We start from the raw sequence: 16,727 nt of genomic DNA on the forward strand, positions 1-16,727 counted from the left end.
GAAGATGAAGAAGGAGTAAAAGAAGAAGTAGAAGATGAAGAAGGAGTAAAAGAAAAAGTAGAAGATGAAGAAGTGAAAGAAGTAGAAGATGAAGGAGTGAAAGAAGAAGTAGAAGATGAAGAAGGAGTAAAAGAAGTAAAAGAAGAAGTATAAGATGAAGGAGGAGTAAACGAAGAAGTAGAAGATGAAGAAGGAGTAAAAGAAGAAGTAGAAGGAGGACAAGAAGAATGAGAAGAAGAGGAAGAGGGAGGTAAGGAGGTTAGAGGTGGTGGTATTGAGGGTGAGGGGAGGCCGGAGGGGGGAAGCCGTGTCAAAGTGGAGGGAGAGACATCAGCCTATGGAGGTAATGACACACACATCAATTCTGAAGATGAAACACAGAAGGTAAATGCTGAGGATATTTATTGTGCCCCAGAAAGGACATGGAGGGAAAAATGCATGATTTGAAAAAGAAAAAAAACTACTTTATTGTGTACAGTATGTTGTACAATAACGATATTTGGAGACTTTAGAGTCAATGCATATTTCTTCTTTGATTTAAGTTACTACAAGGAACGTATATTTTGTGGTGATGTTGGCGGTCCCTGTGGACAAAAGCGGTAGTTCTTCTGAACACCAGAGTCCTTTTAGAAAAAAACTACTATTCCTCACATCATGTGCACTACTTCATCCTCACACTGGCTGTATTCGAGATCACTCCCTATTTACTATGTAGTGCACTTGTCATAGTAGGAAGAGCATGTCCATGGCATGTACACTACTTTCTGCTAACAATCCTACAATTTAATGCGACACATTTTACAGGCGCAAAAAAACGACATCACGCAACACTAGGCCTGTAAATGATAATGCAACACGACAAATTGATAAATTAACAATTCATCTGAAATCTGCATTTGGTGCTCTTTTTTAAGAGAAGGCAAATGTGGGTGCATTTCTTCTAAGATTTTAAACATTTCCCTCCATCTAACTTCCAGGGCCCTGTAGAGTTGCCCCCAAAGCTCACACCATGCTCTACCTGTGGACCGACTCCCTCATTAAAACCTTTCATATCCTCCCCTCTGTCCTCTCTAGCTTCACCGTCTTCCTCAATGAACAACTCAGTATATCCCCTTCCTTTCACCGATGGCGGTCTCTGAGGCTCGGCCGGTTGCTCACTCTGAGTTTTTGACTGCCCTCCCCAAGAGATGGCAAGCGGCTCCATTGTTACAGGCTTGTGAAACTGCACCTCTAACCGAACGCCAGCCGAGTCGCTGCTTGGAGTTACAGCCGAGCGCTTCACAGCTGGCTGATGGGATTCCTCTGCTTTTAGCTTAAACCTGCTCTGGGATTCACTGGTTAGCATAGCTGCTGGGGAATCTACCGGAGACAATCTTGACAAGTTTGTGCTGGTAGAACCTTCCAGAATCATAGACAAAAGTTCGTCATACGGGTCTTTCACCTGCAGCTTAACATCAGGGACTTTGCTGCTTTTGTTTACTTCCACATGTGACTTGTCCTGCAGAGGAACTTGCGTGGGTGAATTTATTGGCTCTGGCATTGTGCAGGACATAATCTCTGGCTTAGAAATATGTGATGCTTGAGCTATTTCTTTGCCACTGTTGTATCCCAGTAAAGAGTCAGGCAGTGGAGAGGCAAATGAGGGATGAGGCAGGAGAGGAGGAGGAGGAGGAGGGGGAGGAGGAGGAAGAGGCGGTTGAGAGAAAGGCAGGGCAACTGAAGTGAGTCTCCCTGGAGAAGTTATGGAAAATCTCTGGGGCGGCAGGGCGGAGACTCTTTTTGATGGCGCAGGTGAGGGTGCCTTAGGTCCCTGTGCCTTGAGGAAAGGTGCAAGGTCAGTGGGGAGGGGGGGTGGTGTAGGCGGTACGGGGGTGGTTGTGAGGGAGCAAGCGGGAGTGGACGCTGAAGGGTCCAAAGTGAGGGACAGCCACTCGCTGGTGATAGCTTGCAGGTCAAGCCTTCTCAACGGGGGGTGACGGGAGGGGAGGTCACGAGTAGCGGAGGATGGAGGTAGATGGTAGAGAGGCTCCATGAAGGTGAAGTGAAAAAGAAGGAACAGTGTAATTTATAAAAGTGGAACAGAGAGTACAGAGAGTGTGTTTTTTGTTTGTGTGTGTCAGAAATAAAGAGCTGTATGTACTCCTTTACGCAGATGATGTATTTATCTAAATATATGAACATAAACTATTTTACTAAACTGGAGACATGTTACTTTTTGAAGAGGTATAATGTTTGTTGGCATTTGTAATTTTTGTTATTAACCAACACTCTGGTTCTGAAACGTAAATAAATGCCCCCAAATTACAAATGAATCAATGCTTTATTCTAATTAGTTTGAAATTGCTGGTCGGACATTTAAAGCTCTTTATTGGTTTGTTGTATTCTATTGTCACAACGTTGTAGTGATGCCCCTACCTTGACGGGTGTAGAGCTTGGTGTCCTGTGTCCAGGGTAACCATGTGGGTCTATATGGTGGCTGGAACTCTTGGTCGGGGAGCGCTTGACGATGTCGATGTATGACACAGGAAAGATGCCCTGTTTGGCTGTGTCTGGGATCTTCCCCTCGTACCAGTTCTGGTCCACCTGCCTTATCACAATTACTCTCTCACCCTGCACACACACACACACACACACAATAGACATGATTAACTGTGACTATAAGCACTGTTAAACACAACTCCACAGTACTACCTCTCACACTTCTGTGTGATCATAGCAACATCAAACACATCATCACACAACTGATTAGTTTCATGCTTTGTTTACATCTGGATGATTTCTTCTTTCTCTTTCTTTTGAGAACTTCTTGCATCTTTTGACAGGTTATGTAACGGTTTTGAATACTTTCATGAGGAATTGTTGCATTGCTGCAGCTTTTCATTGACACACACACACACACACACACACACACACACACACACACACACACACACACACACACACACACACACACACACACACAATAAACAGGCTACCTTTCTCAGTGACAGCTCCACGTTAGTATCGGCATTGAAGTTGTAGCGAGCTACTCCCTCGCCGATCTCTCGGACATGTGCTGGCGGAGGAGGACGAATCGGCTGCTGCTTCTCTGACGATGGCATCCTCTGTTTAAGTGTGCGTTAGTGTAAATGTGTGTTGGAGACAGCGGGAAAATAAGGGACAAATTACACATAATGGTGCATAGACATAGTACTCGCAACGCATACAGTTTATCAGTTGCACACTCACTTCTACATATGATATGGGTAATATCCCAACCCGTCCACGGTGCTCTCCTTCATACCAGTTGTTGTCTATCTGCCGGATGATGTTCACTGCATCACCCTTCTTAAATGTCAGCTCCCTGTAACACATTCATGTCATCAAAGTGCCAGCACACAAACGTGAAGGAGACATGAACCGAAAAAAACCCAGCACAGCTCATTTCATACAAACAGCATGTCAGCCACTGAAGCAGCCAAAATAAGCTTTATTCATGCATTCATTTAAAGCATAAAATAAATCAGTTAAAGCCATCCAGGTGTGGTGGTAAGATGTGACAGTGAAGCTTCTTAGAAAGCAAAAGAATCTTGATGCAAAAAAATGCACACAAACCTGAAATCGTAACTTAAATGCAATGAGTGGAGATGTGTTGATGTGCAGTTAGGCATTCGCGGTTTAAAGCTATAGCTTCCTTGTGCGTGCTCTGTGCATTTACTGTACTCACTTAGCTGTTTGTGCCTTAAAATCATAAATGGCTCTCGCAGGCTGTTTCTGATGGAGGAGAGAGAACAGAATAAGTTGTGTCATCTGTTTATGGGAGACCTAGGAGATGAGAGTGAGAGAAAGAAAGCCGGTAAGCATTACCAGGCAAAACATAAAATAAAAGCTTTGTAATATTTGTGAGAAAATGTAACTGTGCTGTGGCATTGTGATGCTAAAGACAAAAAAAACAAAAACATAGTAGCTGGTTGAATTTATTCTGAAATATTTGTATAGTGCCAACCACATTATTTTACCCAAGATAAAGCTGAGGTGTTATTTGTGATTTATTTTAGAGAAAAGATACTTAAAGACAACTTAGTACTCCTAATGAAGTGCATGTTGGTGTTGAGAATACTAGCAAAAGTTTCAACGTTGTACCTCTTTGTCAGGAGTAGGCCTTCCACTCTGGGGTGTGTGGCGTCCATCCATGGTGGAGTAACACCTGGAGACATCCTGGTCTGTGATTAGCAGAGACACGTGAGAAAGGTAACAGGAGTTACCGTAGTAAGCACAATCATATCACATGATGCATGCTCACAATACAGAAATGTGCTTTGGCGAAAGTACTGAATGGTAACAGTGATGAAATGACACCATTCCAACCAAGTAAATGAGGGAATGAAAGCTCCGGGGTCAAAAAAAGATTGTTTTATTTCCATTTCACTGGAAAAACAAGGTGATTGTAATTCCCACAATATGAAACATGCCGTTGAATATTGCTGAAAACACAAAATGAAAAGAGGGGAAGACGAAATATACAAACACGAACATACAAGCAAATGGCTTGAAGGAAAGCATGACTGTGGGACAGAAAGACGACTCCATAAACACATCATATAACCAAACCAATAATCAAATGATAAACATACAGAGGAATATTCGCATGTATTAACTTCAACCAGAGTAATAAACTGTGAATTCTCAAATAATGATTTGCCTCAATTACAGTAAAACTCAGGCCTTCATTTGAGACAAATATATCTCTGAACTGCTCTTACTTACTATTCTGTTACTCTGATTTTCTCTTTCTATGAGAAATATTGTTCCCCCTCACTATTTAATTCAAATTCTTCCCACTCTGCCGTTGTTTTGTTCAAGCTATTAAGCTACTGTCAATCCAGCTTTTCTTTTTATGTTGCAAATTAGGGTTTCCAGCAGCTCAAAAAGCCTAATCCTCCCATTTTAGAAGCAGACCTTTAATGTGAAACACCAGCAGGACGGGTTTAGTTTCACTGACGTTAGCTTATCACAGAGCAAAAGAATGGCAGATATTTTAACACCAGGCTTTACTTGAGAATTTACAGTAAACATTCTTACTGAATCTCATACACAGAACAGCACAGTAAAGGATGTATCGGCTGACCGATTGAGCAACAGGCCCATGCAATGCTGAAAGAGACATTGAGGTAAATGTAGGTGGATAATGTGTATATGTTCGTTACTGTATGTTTAGTCAAAGAAAACACTATGTGCTGGTATGACTAAGTGTACTCATGCATAACGGGGGTGTAATACGTGTATTATCTCCACCTGAATAACAGAGACCGTTTCCATTGCCCTGCTCCTCTCCATATTCGTTATTGTTTGCGGTGTCTGAGTGGCGTCCGTAACAGGCACTGATTGGTGACTGTATCCGCGGTGTGGAGGGATCCCCTCTATGTGAGGCGTACTCAGTGGGGCTCCCATCTGGGTACAAAGATGCAGAGAACTGCCCCCCTTGCCAACAACCCCTCCTCCCCCGCAACGAGGAGCTTCGTTCAGGCACATTCGGCAGCAGTTCGGCCAGTATTCTCCTCAGGATGCTATCATCGGGTGCCCTCGTTCCTCTGTGGCCTCGCTCTGCTTGAATGTGCTCATATATGTCTCTCAAGGCTGCATCTAGTGCATCATAAATGGCCTGTTTGGACTTGGGTCTGCCACCTCGATCTGCGCCACCACTACTTCTTCTGGAGGTAGGCGGGGAGCCCTTTTTCCTGCGGAAAGGCACTGGGCTGACCAGGAAGGCCAGCTTGGACATTGCTTGCTGGGACTGTGAGCTCTGGATTTGGGAATGGCTGCTCTGCTGTGGAGGTCTCTGGTGCTGCTGGCGCGCTCGCTCTCTCTCATGGCGAAGCATGGTTGTGAAACGGGTATAAGAAGCCGGGCAGCGGCCTTTGCAGGAGCTGATGAGGTGGCGGTGTTGGTAGCCCTGGCTCTGGCCTAAACTTTGGTGACCAGGGTGCTGGTGGTGATGGTGGTGCTGATGACGGAGGTGGTGGTGGTGAAGGTTGGAAGAGCCGTACAAGCTCTCAGAGGAGGTCAGTGAGCAATGGTCAAAGTCACTCTCACTGCAAAATGAGGAGCCCTCCGCCTGGATGAAGTCGCTGAGGTCTGACGCAACAGCGTCTTGTTCACTGTCAGAGTAGTCTGGGTTGGCTTGTGGGCCTTGAGGAACAGGAGGAGCAGGAAAGGACCGCCCACGGCTGGGCCCCGGCCCAACACGAGGCTGGCCCTCAGGTGGGCTACGAGGCTGATGCCGGTGATCCATGGTGTGAGGGACTGCTCCACTGTTGCCGTTGCTGTCTTCCTCTAGTAAAGACTCTATGGAAAAACGACGTTTCGGAAAACTGGGTGTGACACCGCCGCCGCTGCTGGCTCGAGAGGACGAGCCGCCTGGCGTGGTAGCGCCTGAAGGCACCTCAGTATCACCCAAGTTGGGCATGGATTTGGACTTCTGAATAAGGAGCTCATATGCAGAAATGCGGTTTGGCACCGTATCGCGTGGCACCTCCATGCCCCAAGAGGGCGTCCAAGGAGAGAGGCGATGCCGATGCAGGTGAGGCTGGCCCTCTAGCTCCAGGATGCGAGCGCGGACCGAGCGGATGACGTCAGATGGGATGAGATGAGCTCGGTCGATCTGGTGCATCTTGCGATAGAGCTGGAGAAAGCCTGGTGAATCGTGCGCCCGTCGCCGATGGAGGCGAGGCAGCGAGCGGGTGGAGATGGATCCAGTCGAACCTGAGGGATTCCCATCGCAAACCAGGGACCCAGCACTTTCTGAGCGGGTGGCGTTGCGCCCGCCTGAGCCAGAATGCCCATCATTGAGTAAGTCATCACAGCTGCGTGACTTGAGCTTGCCAGGGACAGGTGGCACCTCATCTGCACTGCTCCATGTCTCAGCATCCTTGCAATTCGTCTGCCAACTGTTCTTACAACACACAGACTGCTTGGAGGAGGAGCTGCATTCCTCACTGGCTTCCTCGTGGCATTGGACAGGGTCGGAGGGGACAGGGGGGAGATGATAAGGACCTGGGGAGGTCAAACTGTTTGAATACATGTTGCATGCGTCCCCACCTTTCAGATGTCCAATAAAAAGCAGCGTGGTGAAAGAGAAAAAGGAGGAAAGCATGTTTAGCAATAGTACCCAGCAAAAAGGGTGGAGGAGCTGGGGAGAGGGAGGAGTTGGGGAGAGGGAGAAGTAGGAGAAAAAAGAGTAAAGGCGGAAAAAAGAGGATCTTATGTATTTTCTTCAGACTTCCACCAATACTTATGACCTATGACCTCACTTATGACCTCACCAGACAGACATTGTATTCCGAAAAACATCACAATCAAAAACGACAACAAATCTTCTTTGATTTTCAGGCGATACGGTAAGTAAGTACATACGACAATCTGGGGAAGAGAAGGGGCAAAATAAAAAAAAATCAAGTGAAAAGGAGATGTTTGTGTGTATGTGTGTGTACCTTTGGCTCTGGAGGGCGAGGACGGTGAGGAATGAACCACCGGTTTCTTTAGGCTGCTGCTGGGTCTGTAGGCGTCCACTGGTTTAGGGGAAGTTGCAGCTCTGCTCTGAGACTGAGCATTGACTTGGGAGCTCGTCGGCTCAGACTTCCTTCTCTTCCTGTAGTCGCTGGCAGCACTGCAACAACACAGTCAGACATCAAGCACCACACGATACACCGTCACTGGTGCATGCATGTGTTTGTTTCTGGTATCATCAATACATGCCATGTACCAAAATATGATAATCAAATAAATATGATAAATAATGAGCATCTCCATTTACCTCTGTGAACAACAGGAAAACACTATAAAACATAATTTTCTCTTTTCTAAAACATTTTAGGTATTTTCATGTGAAACTTTTTTACATTTATGTACTAATGTTTAAGTATATCTAAGCTTATCCTTCTAAAAACTAGGCTATTATCCTTGTGTCCGGAAAGATTCCATAACTTCTCGCATTCTAAATGACTAAACAGGCTTTCTGTTCAGAACAAACACACTCAATGTCGCTTACATGAATTACACGGCCCATTCATCCCATTTCTGTCCCTTTCTGTTCGCCGAGGAAATTGCGACTGAATAAGCAGGCCATTGGTGAAAGGGAGTAGGACAAGGGGAGGAAGAGGTGGGGGTTGAGGGAAGGATAGGAGGTGAAGGGCAGAATCAATAGGTTTGCTGGGTTCATTTATTCCGGCTCAGTCAGTGAAAGGATGATGCAAAGCGCCCTCTGCTTTAGTGGCAAAAGGAAAATAAAGCCGAACACTAATCCTTGCATTATTAATAACAGACACAGAAGCTATTTGCACCAGAGTCAAGGCGAGAAAGAGCAGTTGTGACTCCCTGCTGAATCATAACAAGCAACACTGCTGTTGAGAGGATGGGGGAGGGGGAAGGGGGGGGCGATGCTGAGGCAAATAAAAGAAACAGAGGTTACCTTGCAGGTCTCTCAGGAGCCTTGTGAGCAGGAGCGATGTGCAGGGATGTCTGAAATAGGGCAGACGACAAGAGACAACAGTGAGGTCCGCAAGAACAAAGACTTGAGGCAGAGCAGCTCACAGTGCACAGCCTGCATGCGGTTGTTGTTGCTGTGTCACACTCAAAACGCTCCCCCGGTGTAAGGTGCGACGGATATTGGTTCCACATGGCACACCTGAGCGGGAAGAGGCCTACCGGTGTAAGCGGTGAGGATACATTTCTGCTCTCTCTTGGGCTGTTCTGGAGGATGACGGCAAAGGTGATATAGCAAAGGATGCAATGAGCCGAGCTCAGGGGGCAAAATGTGGCATGGATCAGCCGGAATGGGTCTTAGTGGTAAAGAATGGTGGAGACACTTTAACTGCAATGGCCTCTCTGAGGAAATGCTGACCGTGAAATCGAAACACATAATGTTGGAAATGTAAAAAAAAAGATTTCCAGTGAATTATATAAAAAAAAAAAGATGGATCATAAAATGTCCAAGGAGACAGATGTTTTTCATACAACCCCATGCAAAGAAATGAATAGCATTTCAAAGCTATAAGTTCAACAGTCTAGCAACATCATGCTCATCTCGTGGTGGATGGCTGACATTGTGACGTATGATCACACTAAAGTGATGCTACACTACATTACACTCACTTTAAGAAATCATACCTTACATTTTCCTTAAATAAAAGAGAATTGCTATGACTTGTTAGAAACGGTGAGATTAACAACACTACTGGAACACTCATGAATGTGAGATTACCTCAATACGTTGGCGAGCGGAGATGTCTGGATTATAATCCAGCCGTTTTTTAGGAGGCTTGAGCCCCAAGCAGCAGTGAGCAGGAGGAGGAGGAATAGGAAGAAGGTGAAAATGAGGTGAAGGAGGCGAAGCAGTGGTGACATCATGGGGAGAAACCAAAAAACGAGGAACATGTGGAGAGAGCGACACTCGTTAGAGAATCAGAGTAACCAGAGATGGACTAGTTCACAAACTAATGTGCTTTGCATGTACAATGCACACATGTGCACGCACTCAACACACACTAACAAACACACACACACCAACACGTTATACATGTTCATTCATATGCACATTCTTATTTCATCTATTGATCTTTCATTCCTATGCTTATCTCAAAACAACATTAAAACTACAGTATGTCAAATCAACCTTTATACCTCACACACACACACACACACACACAGACAAAAATGTGCTCATGTACCACACACACACACACACACACACATGCAGAGTGTGAGAGCAAGCTGTGAAGCAGAAAGCAGAGTGAAGCACAAGCTGCAGTGTTTATTTCAGAGTGCAGTGAATGGCACTGTCAAATGCTGTGATTTAGTGCTGGGTTACTTACTAGTGCAGATAAACAACTGTTCACTCAGTCGGTCGAAACTTCTTCCTCAAAAAAAACACTCACACACTGATCATCCTGTGAGGTTCTGTCCCAGCTGGCCCAGTCAGTGCATTGTAGGGAAACCATCTACGCTCTAAGGGCTTATTCAGTGGTGTGAAACATTCAAAATATTGCAGGTAGAAATCTCAACACACAGCAAACATGACTCTGGGAAGTCATGCCAGCACCACATGTGACGTTTTCAACCTGAACATTTTTGAATAAGCCCAACAAACAATCACCTGATGTCATGCTGTGGCATGGACAGAGGCACGACACTTTGTAAATCAGTTAGGTTAGGGTAATTTGATCCCAGATCTGTGGCTAGAGGCGATCCCTGCCCTGAGCCACTAGGACGCTATTACTACCTACATCCAGCAGAGGGCGCTACAGCATTATGCTTGTAGACAAGCAAAGCATTGCTCCACCAATAGAGAAAATAAACAAAACTACAAGCAGAAATGCTTGTACGGCTATATATACACAAGGACGAGGAATTGATGGTAGCATGTGCAAGAGATGTGGAAGAAACACTGCACAGACAAAATTATACTTTTCGTCTTTAGAAAACTCATCTATTGCATATATATTGTCATGTTATGATTGGTTGATTGACTGTTCTGTGCAGCTCTACCAGTTCATCTGGAGCACACTGTCTTTTTAACCTTTTTCCTGCTTATATTTGGGCAAGATGCAGCACCAAACTGAATTAAAAATGATCCAGGTTTGTGCGTTGAAAAGTTCAGTGCCTGCTAGCCACCAGACCAAAGAAACCCAGCAACACAGAGACATAACACAGCCTGTCACAAGGGTGGGGGGGGGGGGGGGGTCACAGCACCCAACAAGTACCACATGCCCAAACAACTAGCCCCACCCAGTCTATTAAAGTAAAAAGATCACGGGTGGAGTGGAGAAGGTGGGTGTCTGCCTATGGCAGGGTTGTGGTTGAGGGGGTAGCTAAGGCCCTGACTTACCGGCCGCCCAAACTCCAGCTCGGAAAAGAACTTATACCAAGGCTCGTTCTCTAAATCTATGTCATCATAGGTCTGGGAAAGCATGACAGTGACAGAGAGAGGAGGTAGAAGACAGACAGGAGAGAGATAGTGTGGAAAGAAGTCACACACAAAGAAAGACATGGACCTCATGGTTAGGAATGGACGAACGTGGCATGGGGAGAAGATGGCTCATGACACTACTACTGACAAATCATTGCTTCACTACTTTAACTGGTTTGACATTTATTCCAAAACATTACGGCATCCAATCTATTTGTTAGGCAGTGTACAATAGTGCCATGTTAGCATTAAAATCATTTGATACGCACAGACAGTCCAACTCTTACCACCGTCGGAGACCAAAGAGGCAGACACTCAACACCTCGGCCCTTCTCATTTGATATTCATTCATTTCATGTGCAGATAGATTAACAGGGCTGTGAATCCCGTGGCAGAATCACATTACCGCTGCCTTATTCTAAGCCTCAGCCAAGCTGACAGATAATGAAAATCAGGATGTTACTTTGAGCATTACATATTTAACACCCAACCTCATTATCCACATCTTGGAGCCGGCTCAGTGGATGGAATATTAAAGAGTACACAGTAGTATGTCAGAGTGGCAGGGAGAGGTACTCATAGTAAGAAGAAGAAGTGGAAGGGGCACATATCGAAGCAGTGTTTGGAAAAGACATGAGGGGTTATTCACATGGGTGTACACTGAGTTTCACTTCTACATTGGTGGGAGCAGTGTGGTTTCACAGTCTGCCAGCTAACTGATCCTAATGTCACACTTGTGTACTTGAAATACCGGATCAGAGACAACATACCGACTACTATGACTTGTGTGCTTCTATCGATGAACAGGTAAAGCATCAAGGGAGGACAGTGCTATAAACCACTAAACTGTCAATTACATATTGTTTTATTTTACTCTTTTAAACACTATTTATGCGTCTTTTTTTCTTTTAAATCCTGTCTTTAAGGAATACTTCACCCAAAATGACCCCTTGTGTATCAATTACTCGCCCCGCGTTGCCTTGAATTCCAGAGGAAAACTTTGTATTTCTTGCATGCCTCCACGGAGAAGAAGTCTTGATGAATTGAAGAAAATGGGGGGCCGCGTTTGACACCAGCGCGTTATGATCCAGGTCTCATTTATCCAGTCATATGCTCGCTATACTTCCCAAACACATGCACGTTCGATAAAACCTTAATATTTCAAACCCTCTCGTCTCATATGGACTCCCCAAGTGTGAGACTGTTTATGCGAAAGTCCTTTAAATAGTACGCTTTTAGTGGAGATGCATGTGTTTGTGAAGGAGGGCACATACGACTGGATAAATAAGACTTGGATTACACTGCATGAGTTGTGTGAGAATTCAAGGTAACACAGGGTGAGCAATTAATCTACAAATTGTCATTTTATGGGTGAAGTATTACTTTAATGCCTTTTTTATGTCTTATGTAAAGCACTGTGAAGTGCCTTGCTGTTGAAAAGTGCTACACTAATAAACTCGAGTTGTCCTGCCGTCCATAAAATGTGCCACGCTCTCCCCCTGTAAGTTATCCCCATCAGCACACTTAACCCCTTTGTGTCTAATAATGCAGAAATTCCAAATAATTAATTTAATAAATAATAAATAAATAATAATTTGTCAGCTGCCATCCAATGTTGCCTCGTCATTTGCTAAAAGTTATTGGCTGAAAACTAATAATACTGTGTGTGTCCACTATTTTGCATGGCATGTTGATGACGGTTGAATTTCCTTGAGGAAGCAGAGGTTTATCTTTCCTGATGTGACATGATGGATTCAAACACTTCCGTTGTAACACAGAGAGATACATTTTCATATCAAATCAACCTGCAATAAACTGTCGGATAGGATGTGAGTATTTACATGCAACAAAACTAGACCGGTGAGTAAAAACAACAGTTACTGTTGTGAAGCAAGTTAATCATCTACTCTTCTTTCAGTTGGACGTTTAAACAGCTTTCTCTATTTTACACACTTCAGCAGTCAAGACGCTTATTCTGATAAGACTGATGTTTTAACTGTAGAGACGATGCGTCGGTTTACTACTCGGTCTGCTCTTTCTAACCCCATTTCCCACATGGAACTGGAGTTTTCACGCCAAATGAAACCCTGCCAGGAGATGTGTTTGTAGGTGTTGTGGCGTAACATCTTTCCTGCTAAAAAGAGAATACAGCTCTCAGACACATGAGTCACCCTGGAAAAAAGCGAGAACTAAGAGCAGAAACTGCCACTCACACAAGTTCTGTAGACACGGGCAGGAAAAAAAAGGAAACTAAAGAAACAGAGTGGCAGAAAAACATTTTTTTGTTTCCTGTGGCCTCATAATTTGACACAATTGGACACTTCACCACTGAACAGGATGTTTTTAGGAGCCATTTGTTACCATGGACAGTGGAGAAAAAAAAGCTTCTAAAACAGAGTCTCAGACAGCAGATTAGCCAGCGTGGGTTGACTTCTACTCTTCAGCTTTCTCCTTTTATTGCCTTATCAGGAACTGACTCATGCATTATCGCCTGAGAGAGCTCTCTGCAGTCATCACATTAAACGTCTGCAAAAACCTTCACTAATACCTTTTTTTCTGTTTAATCTTCTCCCACGTAACAGACCCCTCATCTACAACAGCGTCTCCATTAGCCTCCATCTCAGATACATTATGTCTAGTATGTGTTCCCTCCCTCTACACAGTAATTATCTCTGCTGTCGGCTTTGTCATTCACCCTACACGCAGTGAACAGCCAGTACAGTCACTAGAGGATGCAGCACTGGAAACCTTTCGCTTTTTAATGCCCACGCCGTGCTTGACGGAATGAAGTCCATGCAAAAAGCCCATAATATGAAAACACATTAAAGGTACATGTGCTTGAAACTCTTTTCTCAATTCGACCATCCAGTTATATTATGTGCCGTAGCTCTGCGGTGTTATTTCACTTCGTGTTGCTTAATGTTTAGTTGTTTACCTCTTCAAAAGTGAACCTTCTATTTAGCAACAGAATGAACATTTTACTGAACAATAAAAAGCAACAAAAGCGACAGAAATCACTTCGGTGGATTCGAACAGAAAAATGTAAATATAATCAAATGAAAGAACATTTTCAAATATACTCACTGGTCTTTCATGCTCCAAGATGGAGGACTTTCCCGGCTCGTACTCAAAAATGCTCTTAGGCTCTGCGCGGTACTTTCGTGTGTCCACCTTCCTGTTGGGAGGACCCCATTCATTCCTGGTGCAAGAAAAACCAAAACATGCTTCTTAGAAAACAGCCCGAAATCAAAGTTAATCAATCTTTTAAATGAATCATGAAAGAGATAAGGCAAAGCTCCTCGTACGCGTCAGGCGAGTCTCTCTCACGGTCGCTGTCTCTGGCCCTCAGCTGGAGGAGAGATGGCATGGGCGGAGGTGGTGGGGGTACAGGGGACGGCGGAGGCTCACGAGGGCCCGGATGCCCTCCGTTGTCCGAGGGGCTTTTGGCGAGTGGCCTGTACGTATGTGTCCGGGGAGCAGGGTGGGCCATGGTGGCATGGGATGTCAGGCTGTAGTCATCTGTTAAGGACAGGACAGGGGAGAGAGAGGAGGGAGAAGTAATGAGGCAGATCAAAGCCAGACAGGAGGAGACAAATGGGTCGGGGAAGAAATGGAATATAAGCAACTTTTGTCACGCGTACAGCATCTCTCACCGTTGTTTATGACAGCATATGTTGCGTTGTATGTGTCAGAATAGTCATCATCTGTAGAAGAACGGAACAAACACTGATTGGTCAAGTAGCATGAACCACTTCACCTCCGTCCATCCACAAGCTCAGCAGTGTTTTTCCAATATGTCTTTTTTTTGAGGTACAAGAAGGGCCGTAGCAGCTCACAGAGGCAAAGGTTTAAAAAACTGTTGTTTTCTCCACATGATGAAACTACACATTTTTTAGACTCTTTAAACCTTCATGGACTCACTCGAAAGATCAGTAGACTTTGGTGGGACTGGAATATTACTTTATAAATTCACCTAGAATATACGAGTACTCAGGTTGTCATGGAAATTCTCCAAGATGCATCAAGAAGAGGCCTGTGGATGTTTTTAGGCACACACAGTCATGAAACAGTGTGTGTGCTGCAGTAGAAGAAGCCTGAGCAGTTTAAAACAAACAAAGCTTTGAGCTGTGTGTGATTCTGTCAAGCCTATAAAATTAGAACAGATTTCCCAGGACAGCTCTGTGTCTATTAGAGGCTTCTCTCAATTCCTCCTCCTCTCCAGACTCCTCTTGCTCTCATGTAATGAGGTCTGGCTCTGAAGTTCTCTGGGTCTTTTGGTTTAATAAGAATCGACATGCGCACACACACACACACACACACACACACACATACATACACGCACACAAAGATGCACACACACACACACACAGGTACACAGCATGCATGCTTGGCCAATTTCCAATGTCTGATGATCAAATCACAACACATAATGGGACATTTCTGCCTTTCAGTGTGAGACAGCACAGACGTACCTGCTTTGTGAACCTTGTGGATCTGTTTGAACATAGTTTTGTACCAATCCTTCGGCCTATCCACCGTCTGTGGAGAGAGAAACAGTCATAAAGATTTATGTGCCGTGAAATGCAACATAAACTCGATAGCTGAAGTTAGAAGGTAGGAAGGGTTCCCACTGTTTTTATGGGACTGAGTACTGACTGAGGAGAGAGAGAAAAAAACACACTCTCAGCCTTTCTCGAGATTTATATTTCACTCACCGAGAATTTAACTCATGCTGAGACATGAATGAATGATTTATAAAGATTTATTGTACGAGACACTCTCCATACAATTTGAGGATGACTAAATCTCCTGTTTTTTTGTTCACGATAAATAATCACATTGAACTCTGGGACGTAGGAACGAATCTCTCCGATTAGATGCGACAAGCTTACCCATCACATGAAACCGCACTTGAGTATTAGCTTGTGTGGGCTGCAGGAGCTAACAGAATGACATCATAGCAAGCTGTATGTTTGGTTGGCGAAGAACAACTTGACAAACTACCATGACAGTTTGTTTTGGTTTTTAATTGCGTTAAGAAATCAATGTCAGCAGGTTTGGTTTCGCAGCATCGAGGATACAAAAGCCATGTTGCTACAAAGCCAAAGTGGGAGCTCCTGGTGCTGTGCCTGGAAAACCCAGGAGAAACCCTGGTATGCTGTGTCTTTGTGTAAACAGTATAGATCCAACAGCCACTTCAAAAAAAGAGCTATCAAATGGCAGACTTAATCCCCCCCCTTTATTCAGTAGCGCTAAACACCGTGTCTGGACTCTGGCCGTTTGGCTCCACAGTGAAGGAGGGAATGTGACAAGAGCATGTAGCATTGGCACGGCCGGGAGACGGACCAATTACCACTTCACTCTCCATGGTTACCAAATAAAGTGCCCGCAAAAATGTTTGTCTGCTCGACAACAAGGAGCATCTGTTTTCCTTTTTCCCCCCAGCTTTTTCTCGTTGCTTTTATTGCCCATCTCTCATTCCTCCCGTTACTTTCTCCGGCTCGCTCATTCTGCATTTGAACATGTCCGCTATTAAAATGCCACTCTTCCAAGAAAATGGATAACTGAGTGGAGTGTTAATACACGAAAAGCCTTAACAGAGTTAACACACAGACACACGCACACTTTGACAAGAAAGCAGCGAGGACGTTGCAGTGCGCTAGAGCAAAACACCTTGTCTGAGCTCATCTGTAAAACTGGCACGCAGAGGGAGAGTACAAGAGATACCGAGAGATGGTGAGAGAGAGAGAGAGAGAGAGAGAGAGAGAGAGAGAGAGAGAGAGAG

At 44.6% G+C, this 16,727-nt stretch overlaps 1 protein-coding gene across 14 annotated transcripts in view; it reads right to left on the bottom strand.

Moving 5' to 3' along the window:
* Positions 1-16,727, bottom strand: part of sorbs2a (sorbin and SH3 domain containing 2a) — a 58,332-nt gene that overhangs the window by 5,379 nt on the left and 36,226 nt on the right. For 10 of the 14 annotated variants that reach the window (XM_031862958.1, XM_031862963.1, XM_031862957.1 and 7 more), the window contains 9 exons: positions 15,415-15,481; positions 14,596-14,646; positions 14,248-14,461; positions 14,027-14,141; positions 10,862-10,933; positions 9,239-9,295; positions 8,447-8,496; positions 7,470-7,645; positions 4,209-7,077 (listed from right to left, as the gene is read on the bottom strand). In XM_031862958.1, coding sequence (XP_031718818.1) covers positions 5,210-7,077; positions 7,470-7,645; positions 8,447-8,496; positions 9,239-9,295; positions 10,862-10,933; positions 14,027-14,141; positions 14,248-14,461; positions 14,596-14,646; positions 15,415-15,481 — 2,670 coding nt within the window. In that variant the 3' untranslated portion in view covers positions 4,209-5,209. The other 4 variants (XM_031862970.1, XM_031862969.1, XM_031862960.1 and 1 more) reach the window with 4 other exon arrangements.

This window comes from Anarrhichthys ocellatus, unplaced genomic scaffold (assembly GCF_004355925.1).
Source record: "Anarrhichthys ocellatus isolate YVR2014 unplaced genomic scaffold, GSC_Weel_1.0 scaffold28, whole genome shotgun sequence".
In the NCBI taxonomy this organism is placed as follows: Eukaryota; Metazoa; Chordata; class Actinopteri; order Perciformes; family Anarhichadidae; genus Anarrhichthys; species Anarrhichthys ocellatus.